Source organism: Schistocerca gregaria, chromosome 5, assembly GCF_023897955.1.
Source record: "Schistocerca gregaria isolate iqSchGreg1 chromosome 5, iqSchGreg1.2, whole genome shotgun sequence".
NCBI lineage: Eukaryota > Metazoa > Arthropoda > Insecta > Orthoptera > Acrididae > Schistocerca > Schistocerca gregaria.
The window spans coordinates 498,303,728-498,317,080 of NC_064924.1; the positions used below are offsets into that span (position 1 = coordinate 498,303,728).

A 13,353-nucleotide genomic window follows, 5' to 3' on the forward strand; every position below is an offset into this window, starting at 1 on the left:
AATTCTATGTACCGACTTGACAGCAAATCCTAGGAAGTTCTGGTCTTACGTTAAATCAGTAAGTGGTTCGAAACAGCATATCCAGTCACTCCGGGATGATGATGGCATTGAAACAGAGGCTGACACGCGTAAAGCTGAAATACTAAACTCCTTTTTCCAAAGCTGTTTCACAGAGGAAGACCGCACTGCAATTCCTTCTCTAAATCCTCGCACAAACGAAAAAATGGCTGACATCGAAATAAGTGTCCAAGGAATAGAAAAGCAACTGGAATCACTCATCAGGGGAAAGTCCACTGGACCTGACGGGATACCAATTCGATTCTACATAGAGTACACGAAAGAACTTGCCCCCCTTCTAATAGCCGTGTACCGCAAGTCTCTAGAGGAACGGAAGGTTCCAAATGATTGGAAAAGAGCTCAGGTAGTCCCAGTCTTCAAGAAGTGTCGTCGAGCAAATGCGCAAAACTATAGACCTATATCTCTGACGTCGATCTGTTGTAGAATTTTAGAACATGTTTTTTGCTCGAGTATCATGTCGTTTTTGGAAACCCAGAATCTGCTCTGTAGGAATCGACATGGATTCCGGAAACAGCGATCGTGTGAGACCCAACTCGCTTTTTTTGTTCATGACACCCAGAAAATATTACATACAGGCTCCCAGGTAGATGCTATTTTTCTTGACTTCCGGAAGGCGTTCGATACAGTTCCGCACTGTCGCCTGATACCGGTCCGCACTGTCGCCCTATAAACAAAGTAAGAGACCACGGAATATCAGACCAGCTGTGTGGTTGGATTGAAGAGTTTTTAGCAAACAGAACACAGCATGTTGTTATCAATGGAGAGACGTCTACAGAAGTTAAAGTAACCTCTGGTGTGCCACAGGGGAGTGTTATGGGACCATTGCTTTTCACAATATATATAAATGACCTAGTAGATAGTGTCGGAAGTTCCATGCGGCTTTTCGCGGATGATGCTGAAGTATACTGTGAAGTTGCAGCACTAGAAAATTGTAGCGAAATGCAGGAAGATCTGCAGCGGATAGGTACTTGGCGCAGGGAGTGGCAACTGACCCTTAACATAGACAAATGTAGTGTATTGCGAATACATAGAAAGAAGGATCCTTTATTGTATGATTATATGATAGCGGAACAAACACTGGTAGCAGTTACTTCTGTAAAATATCTGGGAGTATGCGTGCGGAACTATTTGAAGTGGAATGATCATTTAAAATTAATTGCTGGTAAGTTGGGTACCAGGTTGAGATTCATTGGGAGAGTCCTTAGAAAATGTAGTCCATCAACAAAGGAGGTGGCTTACAAAACACTCGTTCTACCTATACTTGAGTATTGCTCATCAGTGTGGGATCAGTACCAGATCGGGTTGACGGAGGAGATAGAGAAGATCCAAAGAAGAGCGGCACGTTCCGACACAGGGTTATTTGGTAACCGTGATAGCGTTACGGAGATGTTTAACAAACACAAGTGGCAAACTCTGCAAGAGAGGCGCTCTGCATCGCGGTGTAGCTTGCTTTCCAGGTTTCGAGAGGGTGCGTTTCTGGATGAAGTATCGAATATATTGCTTCCCCCTACTTATACCTTCCGAGGAGATCACGAATGTAAAATTAGAGGGATTAGAGCGCGCACGGAGGCTTTCAGACAGTCGTTCTTCCCGCGAACCGTACGAGACTGGAACAGGAAAGAGTGGTAATGACAGTGGCACGTAAAGTGCCCTCCGCCACACACCGTTGGGTGGCTTGCGGAGTATAAATGTAGATGTAGATGAAGATGAACTTTTGATAGATATATGTAATTCGCTTTCTGCAACGTTTAGCTGGAATCATCCCAAATATTAATGCTCGTGACGCCCTAAATGTCACGCTCATTGTCGGCAAGAAGCATCGGTTTTTGTTCAACAACGAACACATGTGGTCAACAGGCGCTAGTTCAGCTGAAGTGTATCGAAATTTTTGCCTGCGACTCAGGTATCTAAGAATCAGTGAATGCAGCGAATGGTCTGATCGTTACAGGAAAATCTTGAAAGTGCCCAGTGAAGAATCTGTGGACGACCACGGGTTTTGCCAAGCTCGAGAATCTTAGAGAAGGAGGGCTGACGAAGCGTGAACACCCTCTGCTGATTCGGATCACGGGGCAGATCGGGATGCCAGTAGCGTCAAAGGTTGACAAGAATGTCGTCTTGTTGTGGACTGTCGTTCTCAACAGCGAATTTGTGGGAATCAACGCCCCAGGCAAGCTGTGCTTTCATTTGACGCCCTTTAATCCACCCCCGGAAACCTTTTCTAGTAGATTCTGAGTGTTGGTGTGTCTGCAGTGTTTTTCTTGGCCACCCACAAGAAACCCGCTTGAATACATTGCTGAGCGTCGAAGTTCTGACCTCCATTATAGGGCGTCAAGGGAATGAGTGAAATGTTGGTATCAGGAGGTGTGTCAACTTCTCGTCGTGTGACACGTCCGCGAGGGTGTTGGACCAAATTATGGTGGAATTTGGTGCTAGTGTGATACCTTACACTTCACATGAACTTCTGAGCGCTGGTCATTCCTCGCATGTGTTGACATCTGGGTGTTCGAAGCGTCGTCGAACCGAGAGTGAACTCGCAGGACTCCACGCTTTTGCATCTTTACAAGGGGAGGTTGTAGCCATCTTTCAGTAAAATTCCAAACTTTAGCGTCTCAGAGGGAGGTAATGACGGGATTCCCAAAATATGGCCTTTTATTTGTGTGGGTGGTGTCGTAGCACCAAATTATTCGAGTTGTACGAACTATGTTGGAAGCTTGAACAGTTTTATGTTTTGACCGATATACTATATTTGCAGATATAAATTTATCCCTTAGCCAACCCTAGAGCAGTGTTAAGGGAGTATACCATTACAGAAAGTGTGAATGACCAAGCTGATAAACTCTGGAAGTCCGTGAAACTGTTGTATAAAGAGAAGTTGCAGTGCGAGAAAATTGTAGCGAAATGCATGAAAACCTGCAGAGGGTCGGTCCTTGGTTGTGGGCGTGACTATGTTAATGTACATAAAGAGGTGGAAAGGCCACTGGTTTTCGATTGCACTGTAACTGATAAGTCACTAGGAAAAGTAACAACCGAAGCACGCTTATAACTAACGATCCGTAGTGAAAGTAAGTAGAACGTTCGCATCGAACTGAATGTAGGAAAACCAGATTCATCTTACAAAGAATTGGCTTACAAAATACTCGTTCGGCGGGTTCGTGGGTTTTGAAATTTGTGTCCCTTGCCCGACCAGATGGATAGGTAGAACAGAAGACATCAAAAGGAAAGCAATGCATTTCGTCATGTTTCGTTTAGTAAACGGGAAAACGTCACGGATAGGCTCTTCCAACTCTAGTGACAAAGAAGAGATAAGTTGAGGGCCACGGAGTGGCTTCTGTTAAAATTCCGAGAGAATCCATCCCCAGGAGAGTCAGCAAACACATTGCTTCGTCCGGCACATTTCTCCCGTAAACAGCATAGCAATAATCAAAGACCCTGGAGGTCGTCAAGTGGCCAACCGCGATCAGAAAATGAAAGGGGGAAGAGACAGTGCCACAGAGAATTATGTCAATACAAAGTGTAAGGACGCCTGCAAACTGTACAGAGTGATCCCAGAACCGAGCAAAAAGATTTCTGGTATACTTCATGTGTATTTTCTAAGTATTTTGGTCGAAGGGATGTATGATGTCCGGCGGTTCGTTGCAGAATAATAATTTAACTGATCCGTTCGTTTATTATTCCAATTACATTTGCAAGTGGCATGCAGCATGAAGCTGGGAGTTGTAAGGTGCTGAGCTCAATACACCCAAAAATAGTAAAGAATTTATTCGTCTCATCGGCATTCCAACAACACTATTAATGAACTACTGAATTCTAGGGAAAGATAACATTTCAATTAACACAGAATTTATGCCTTCCTCCAAAACAGGCATTATGAGAGCCACCATAAAATTGCTAATGAATCGCACAATCAGAATGACAATAATCCTTTAAACATTGAAATAAAAAATTTTAAAGTTTGCACGTATAAATTTTAAGTTCCACAAAAGGTTAGAGAATCAACATTAACAGAATTTACAATTCTCAGTACTATTTCCGTTATTCAGTAGATGAGTTGATAAAAAAACACAGTTCATACACAAGCAATAAATGTATTAAGAGCTTTATACCACAATTCAAGGAGCAGAAAACAAACATACACTGATAAGCGAAAACATTATGACCACTTCCCACCGATACGTTGGATGCCGCCTGGAGGAGTTGCGGGCACGTGACACGGTAACAAAAGTATGTAAGAGGTGCATACACTGACGGGGAACACATTAGCGGAGATATGCGCTGCAACTGGGGAAGTACATTCAAATAAGACACTTTGACAAAGCGCTGGTTATTATTAAGCAGAGCCTGTGAACGAGTATCTCGAAAACTTGCTACTGTCGTGAACAACTATTGAATATGATAGGACAGCAAAACCACCACTAGGTGCTAAATGGCTTGATGTCCACGACTGTTCACAGAACGTGGTCTTGAAGGGATTTTCTGATCTGTAAAGTAGGATAATTGGTGTTCTGTGATATCCTTGCCGAAAGAGCACAATGCTGGTAAACGCACAGATGTTTCGGATCAAACCGTTCATCGTACATTATTGAACATGGCGCTCCGCAGCAGAGCACCCCTACGTGTTCCAATATTGACCCAATGACGTTTTCAACTACTATTTCTGTGGGTACCATCTGGATTGTACCGTCGATCAATAGAAACAATTTACAGTGAACACATAGTGTGTTGTGGGGCGATCACTCTGTTGTAGAAATAATTCAAAGGCCAACATCGCTTAAACACTCTTTACTAGATTACCGCTTTCAACACGCTAAAGGTGCCATCATCGGATCTGAATGTAGCTTAACATGTATAAATCATTTGGCCTCATGTATCATTATATACACATGATTTATACATGTTAAGCTATATTCAGATCCGATGATGGCGCCTTTAGTGTGTTGAAATCGGTCATCTAGTAAACAGTGTTTAAGCGATCTTGGCTTTTGAATTATTTCTACAGTGTAAACATATCAGCTTTCCGGATGAATCACATTTTTGCTACACTAACTAGGTCGATTGTCGTCTCCATAAATGCCTTCATCGAGGCGAACGTAGGCTGGTGGGAGCAGTGTTATGCTATGGGAGATATTCTCCTGCGCTTGCATGTGACCTGTGTTAGTAATCGAACCACCTGCATCCCTTTATCCTTGATGTCTTCCCTGATGGCGACGTTATGTCTCATCGTAATCTTCCGAGCCTCGGAGACAGAACTTTACTACAGTGATTTGAGGAGCATTACAGTGAACTCGCACTGATATCTGAAAATGACTCTGAGCACTATGGGACTTAAAATCTGAGGTCATCAGTCCCCTAGAACTTAGAACTACTTAAACATAACTAACCTGAGGACATCACACATCCATGCCTGAGGCAGGATTCGAACATTTGACTGTAGCGCTCACGCGGTTCCAGACTGAAGTGCCTAGAACCGCACGGCCACACGGGCCGGCCCACTGATATCTCGGCAACCCTATACGCCTGATATAAATCGTAAGGAACCGTTATGAGTAGCTAGCGGCCCGTTATTTGCGCGAATTACAACACCCGTGCATAGACATCTGTTGCCACATACCTCCACAAACCTACTAATGAACTATCGGATTCCTGATATACAGAAACAGTGATGTGATTTGCTCCATTCGTTCCAAAGAAGGACAAAAAAAATTAAGCAGGTGATCATAATGTTTTGGCTCATTATGGGTCTGGTTACTAAGCAGGCGATGACGTAACGTGACCAACTTGAGCTTCCCCGACACACCGCTCCCGCGATTCAGCTTAGATTAGGTACTATCAAACATACAAAGGGTGAAACTGAAAATCACATAGCCACAATGTGACAACACAAATGAATTACAGATCGCACGCCGAAACATCTTATAAGGCCCTTTGAGCAACGAAGGTTTTTTAAGTCGTCTCTGTAATCTTAAATTAAAAAAAAGAGAGGCAACTTAATTCATTCGTATTTAAAACGAAACAACAATCCGAAAGGATTAATCCTTCATGACAGTTTTAACATATGAGCCTTTAAAAGAAAAACTACATTTTTAATTTTTTAAAGATTTTGTATATCATACCATAATTGCCCATATAGTAAAAAAGTTTCTGTTCGTCATGGTACTTATGAAGATGACCGTAGTGGAGTTAATAATCAAGTGGTGAAGTTGCTTACAATCTGTCCATCTGTTTTTGACACGGAAGAGAGCAGAATTCCACGCAGAATACAAAACACTGCCACCTCCATTTATAGTGTTACTTGGTAATTTAATTTCAACAGCTTTCTCTTCGACACTATCCATGTAGCTGGAAGTGAATGCCAGAATCTCGGTGTTCTTATATTCAACAGTATGCCCGTTGGTAAGACAGTGTTCTGCAAAGGCGGATTTGCTAGGCTGTTGTAAGCGTGTGTGCCGCCTATGCTTAGCACACCGGTCCCCCACACTCCTGGTAGTCTGATAAATATATGATATGCCGTAGCTGCGACGAATAGAGTATACATCCACCTTAGGCAAGCCAAGATTATCATTTACTGAACCTAAAGGTGCCTGACCATTGATAGTAATTGCAAAATACGACCAATCCTGATCGAAATGCACCCCGCATAAGGGAAAAAGGTCGTAGACTTTAGTGCCACCTCGGTATAATCATTACTCACCCGATGCACAGTCGGTAGACAGCACAATGCACGTCTCATCCGTCTTTCACTGTAATCATTCTGACGAAAGGTGATTTCGAGAGGGGCTAACTCAGCTAGCAAACACTCAGGGCCCGAGATGACATGGGCCATTGTGAAGGGGTACTTCGTACATTGCTGTGTCATTCGACCACCATCTAAGATCAGGATCGGTTTAGGTACCGTAAAGGACAATTCTGGTTTGCGTAATGAGAGTGTCTACCGTACTTGCAGTTGTGGAGTGTCATATATTGGTCAGAGTAATAGGACTGTTGAGAACCGGTATACTGAGCATAAGCGATACACACGCTTACAACAGCCGAGCAAAACCGATATTGCACAGCACTGTCTTGGCACCGGTTATCCTACCGAATATAAAACCACAAACATTCTATAATGCACTTCCAGCTATACGGATTGTGTTATACAGGAAGCTTTTGAAATGAAATTAGAAAGTAACGCTATATATAGATAAGTTTCTATTTCTTTTTAAATTCAGCATGGAATACTGTTCTCTGCTTTGCCCAAAAACGGAGGGACACTGCTAGTTTTTATAGGGTGCTTGAGTGTTATCTTTCCGGAGCTTCTCTGAAACCCGAGGTTTAATTGCCTACTTGTTACAATTTGGCTTTGAAAGTGGCAGAGTGTGTTCCTGTCGAAATATCAGGAGCTGTCGACGCCGTCACCTGGCTGCGTGCCCTTAAGACAGAGATTTTAATTTAGTTTTCTTTAAGAAGTTTACCAAAATTTTATTTATTTACTACAGTGATAGAATTAATTTTGATGCAATATTTTCCATACATATTTTTGCTTTAAGTAATTCTTTTTGAATAATGCTACGTTTTAATAATCAAGTCCCAAAATTATAAAATTTGCAAGATGTTGTTGTTGTTGTTGTGGTATTCAGTCCTGAGACTGGTTTGATGCAGCTCTCCATGCTACTCTATCCTGTGCAAGCTTCTTCAACTCCCAGTACCTACTGCAGCCTACATCCTTCTGAATCTGCTTAGTGTATTCATCTCTTGGTCTCCCTCTACGATTTTTACCCTCCACGCTGCCCTCCTGTACTAAATTCGTGATCCCTCGATGTCTCAGAACATGTCCTACCAACCGATCCCTTCTTCTAGTCAAGCCACAAGCTCATCTTCTCCCCAATTATACTCAATACCTCCTCATTAGTTATGTGATCTACCCATCTAATCTTCAGCATTGTCCTGCAGCACCACATTTCGAAAGCTTCTATTCTCTTCTTGTCTAAACTATTTTCGTCCACGTTCCACTCCCATACATGGCTACACTCCATACCAATACTTTCAGATATGACTTCCTGACATTTAAGTCTATACTCGATGTTAACAAATTTTTCTTCTTCAGAAACGCTTTCCTTGCCGTTGCCATAAATTTTATATCTCTGCTTCGACCATCATCAGTTCTCTTGCTCCCCAAACAGCAAAACTCCTTTACTAATTTAAGTGTCTCATTTACTAATCTAATTCCCTCAGCATCACCCGGCTTAATTCGACTACATTCCATGATCCCCGTTTTGCTTTTGTTGATGTTCATCTTATATCCTCCTTTCAAGGCACTATCCATTCCGTTCAGTTGCTCTTGCAAGTCCTTTGCTGTCTCTGACAGAATTACAATGTCATCGGCGAACCTCAAAGTTTTTTTTTTCTTCTCCGTGGATTTTAATACCTACTCCGAACTTTTCTTTTGTATCCTTTATTGCTTGCTCAATATACAGATTGAATAACATCGGAGATAGGCTACAACCCTGTCTCACTCCCTTCCCAACCACTGCTTCCCTTTCATGTCCCTCGGCTCTTGTAACTGCCATCTGTACAAATTGTAAATAGTCTTTCGCCTCCTATATTTTACCCCTGCCACCTTCAGAATTTGAAGGAGAGTATTCCAATCAACATTGTCAAAAGCTTTCTCTAAGTCTCAAATGCTAGAAACGTAGATTTGCCTTTCCTTAATCTTTCTAAAATAAGTCGTAGGGTCAAGATTACCTCTTGTGTTCCAACATTTCTACGGAATCCAATCTGTTCTTCCCCGAGGTCAGATTCTATCAGTTTTTCCATTCGTCTCTAAAGAATTTGCGCTAGTATTTTGCAGCTGTGACTTATTAAACTGCTAGTTCGATAATTTTCACATCTGTCAACACCTGCTTTCTTTGGGATTGGAATTATTATATTCTTCTTATTTGCAAGATAAGCGAAGAAAAATCGCGGAAGTACTGTTCTAAGAGGGAGAGAGGAGGAGTGATGGAGCACAGCTTTAGAATTTCTGGTGGAGATGACCTTGGTGAATGGTAGGATAGTAAATGAAACCAAAGGTAATTAATCTCTAACAAGCCAATAGAGAGAAAAAGTCTCTTATCCCAAAATACTATTAAAATACCCCCGAACAACGGGTTGTGGGTGTAGCCGTGCTTGGCTGGTACCCTAGTGTGCCCCTGCTGAGGCTGCGTGGTGGGTGTTGCAGACGAAGCTGGCGTCCTGAGCGGCCGGCACCTCACCTCGGCCACAGCTCAGCCGCCGCCGCCCTAAGGACTCGTGCCGCGGGCTGCCGACTCGTCAGGGGCGCCGCCTATCGACCCGCCGCTCAGCGCAACGCAGCACTGCGCGGCATGGCCGGTAACTCCATTTGGCGGGGCGAGCCGGGCCGGCCACTGCCGCGGAACGACGGGACGCCGTGTCTCCAGGCGTCCTCGTTCCGGCACTTCACCTCCGGCTCTTCCTCAGCTCTACCCCACCATATCAGCACTTCAGCCAAAGTCCTCCTCTCCCACTCAACTTGTATCGTTAGTGATTTCGGATACAGAATGCTCAAAAACTGTTTTAAATCTTTGTAAGGGTGTTGTAGTGTAGACTCTGAAATGCTTTGAGGATAGATGGTACTGAGTAATAATTAAACAGTAAAAAATTCGATACGTTACGCCGAGTTAATTACCATTGAAATTAACCAATCATGCCTGTGCGAGCACAAACTGAAGCGACATCGGTGGGGTCCAACATGGGCTCCGATTCGTTCCCTAAAACCGAAGAATAGAATTGGCCATGGGATGGTAGTAGGGATCGAATCCAAGCCAAAGGCTGAGCAGTCTCGTATGCTATCCCCTTACGCTACGAGAAGTGACACGAATAGTATCTGGCAGAAGCTTCAATGTATATACGCGCAGTTGCCTGATTCGATAACTTCAAAACTAATTAGGTCGAAAACGGTGCAACTTATCGAATTTTTGTTAATTATTTCTCGGTACAATTGACCCGGCAACGCCCTTACAAATTTTTCACACTGTTTCTGACCATCCTGTATTACTGCTGATTTCCCAACTTCCGAAATCTATGCTGTTTCACCCCTGCCCAAACACTGGCAAAGAAAAATACGTCTTTTAATTGCATTCTTAGTGAATAAGCGTAAATCGGAACTATGCCGAGGGGAATATGTACAATGGATGTGAACGTTTGTAAATACTGTGCTAAAAATGTAAGCGAGTGTGTTTCATATATATATATACCAATTTGTGACCATCCTATATTAATCCTGATTTCCCAACTTCCGTAACCTACCCTGTTTCACCACTACCCAAACATTGGGAAAGAAAAATACGTCTTTTAATTGCATTTTTAGTCAATAAACGTAAATCGGAACTATGTCGAGGGGAATATGTACAATGGATGTGAACTTATGTAAATACTGTAACGAAAATGTAAGCGAGTGTGTTTCATATATACATACCAATTTGTGAAAGAAAGTGTATTTTCTTGTACATTTGACATTCAGTTAGATTGCTCATAATAAAATATTTAAAAAAACATTACATGTCCCGTTCAGACCTTTTCTCAGTGTGATAAAAGTTATTCACTTTCTCGGGTGTATTGTCCAACAGCATCACTAAATATTAGTAGTATGCATATCATTTTCAGCAGAAAATGTTGACTGAGAGTGGAAAGAAGGAGAGTTCGATTTTGTTTATTTACTTTTTTTATTTCAGTTGTGCTGACTATCTTGACACGCGTCTCAGGCGACCCATATTCACACATATCGCCGCCTATTCGGGCAGACCCCTCCATGTCCTCCATCTCACTACTTTCGCATTCCGCATGAAGTCAGACGTAATTGTGCTTCCACACTGGAACTGAGGGACTGATTGCCCAAATTATATGAAAGCGTGGTGTCTGTTTTTTTCGAGACTGTCCGAAAGAACGGACACCACACTTTCAAAGAACACGAGACTGGCTGCCGTTTCTTATACTCATCGCGGACTTCGGTGTTAAAGACAAAACTTCGCCAGTACAACGATGTGCCCCACTTAGAGTGATCAGTATGATGGATGAAGATAGGCGTTGCTCTCAAATTTATGTTAACTCTCTCAGCAAATGTTGGGTTTGGGTAAGATGGAGTAGTGGAAGTAGCAGTAGCGCTTTGGTAGTCGTGTGGGCTATTCCCAACTCGAAACAAAATGCTCTGATGTCACAGAGGTAAATGCAGTCGCCTTACCAGATACGATAGTCTTACGCAGAGCAAAGGTTCCGAAAACATCCCTCCAACATTTTATTGTCAATGAGGCAGTAACGTTCCCCGTTGTTAGTAACCACCAGAAAAGCATACATGCGGCTACGCACGCCAGTGCGAACCGGTTCCCCTTCTTGGATCCGATGTGAGCGAGCGGTGGAGAGACATTTAAAGGTTTTCTTGAATATCTCGAAAACTGTGGCGTCTGAGGCGTTTTGTCACGGTCCGCGCGGCTCCCCCTGTCGGGGGCTCGAGTCCTCTCTCGGGCATGGGTGTCAGTGTTCTCCTTAGTAAGTTAGTTAAAGTTAGATTAAGTAGTTTGTAAGGTTATGGACCGATGACCTAAGCAGTTTGGTCCCATAGCATCTTACCACAAATTTCCAAATTTCCACTATTTTGCAGGAAGAATGTATACGAATTCTCTGAAAACCAAACAGTAATTATTCATTCCCATCTGATTGGAAGGTGCTCTGAATAACCTGTTCTACACCATATTTGGCGTGGTTATAAGTTTTGTTGTTAGTGTTTCCATATTTTTATCCATCCTTGTATTTATCACTGACGACCTTTTTACAATGTTTAAAATAGCATGACCTTTCCCTCTCTATTCATTAGTGTTGTGTTTACAGAGCTCCATAATATAGTAACTGTAATCAAGCGTGCACATTAGTGTATTAGTGTATCAACACACCCTTTGCTGAAGAAACCCTCTTCAACGTCATGTTTCAAAGAGAAGGAAACTCAAGTATGAGATAAGTATATGTAGTATGTGTCAAAGCGAAAACCCCAACTAAATAGACAAAAATGTTATAGATGACGAATTCACCGTACAACATTTTAGTCAATGACTTAAATGAGCACACTGGTCGCTTTGAAGCGCTTTCTATACAGAGAACTGGTGCCAGGACGTCACTGTCGTGAATCATAATCGTGAAGTGGTATTCGTGTGTGAATCGGTTGTATGGAATCAGCGCACTAAGATATGTTGGCATAGGGACATGACACATTAAGAGAAAGAGCTGCCGTGGTTGGACGTGCCCATGACCACATCGTGAATCAAGTTGTCCAGTTAGTTTGTGTACCAATGTAGCATTTTCAAAACGTCTACAAAGAACGATCGCAGCGTAAGAACAGTGGTCGCAAAAAGATGCTAACCAACAGCGATCGCAGACGAGTGTCACACCCGGTCAACGAAAATTTCTTTCAAACTCGACAGTAATTCCTGCTGTCAGTGAATTCAGCTTCATTTCACCCAGTTTCCGTGCGCACATTGCGAGGGGAATTGTCAGGTTTGTTACAAAACGATATTTCTCAAATCGACACTATGTTGTAGAACGACGTTCAATAAGTAGAGTAAGAGAATTTTTCCTGAATGCAGGCTGGCTTTATTCAGCATTCTAAAACACTAAATTACTCCCCACTATTCGGGTTGTAAAACCCTATTTTTGAACACAATCTTCCTTAAAGGCGGCGGCCTTATACCACCTCACTGGGAGAGTCGTTATGCCGGCTGGAATCACTCTACTGGACGACGCCGGAGGCAACTTCTTGCTGCAACCACTAACCTCTCGATTATCCACGCGCTCCTTCCAGCAGAGTCCATCCTTTATTACCCCGAACAGATGCAATCCAGAAGATCCGAGGTGCGGACTATAGGGTGGAGGAGGAAGAAGTGTCCAGTGAAGTTTTGTAAGCTTCTCTCGGGTTCGCAGGCTTGTGTGAGGCCTTGCGTTGTCATGCAGAAGGAGAAGACCGTTTGCATTTTTGTGCCGACGGACACGAAGCAGTTCTTCAATTTCCTACGGGTAGGAGTCGGAACTGCGTGCAGCGGACTGGCACGTGGGAGATCGAACCGGCTCGCGCGCCCTTGTTGTGTTGATGACAGACGCCTCGGCCCTCACCGCCAGATCGCCATGGACATTCTACAAGCATCTATGAATATCTGCGATGCTCTTGGTTTTCCCCAAAGGAGACTCGATGACAGCTCTCTGCCAAGAACGCACCTCAGTTACAGGCGCCATTTGAAGGCCAAGTATAGCGGAAATACC

At 43.2% G+C, this 13,353-nt stretch overlaps 1 protein-coding gene across 1 annotated transcript in view; it reads left to right on the forward strand.

Annotated features, from left to right (window-relative positions):
* LOC126272340 (uncharacterized) overlaps positions 1-10,605 on the forward strand; it is a 64,886-nt gene extending 54,281 nt beyond the window's left edge. Inside the window, exon 2 of the mRNA XM_049975133.1 lies at positions 9,272-10,605. Coding sequence (XP_049831090.1) covers positions 9,272-9,289 — 18 coding nt within the window. The 3' untranslated portion in view covers positions 9,290-10,605. The remainder of the gene's footprint in view (positions 1-9,271) is intronic.
* Positions 10,606-13,353: the final 2,748 nt, after the last annotated feature.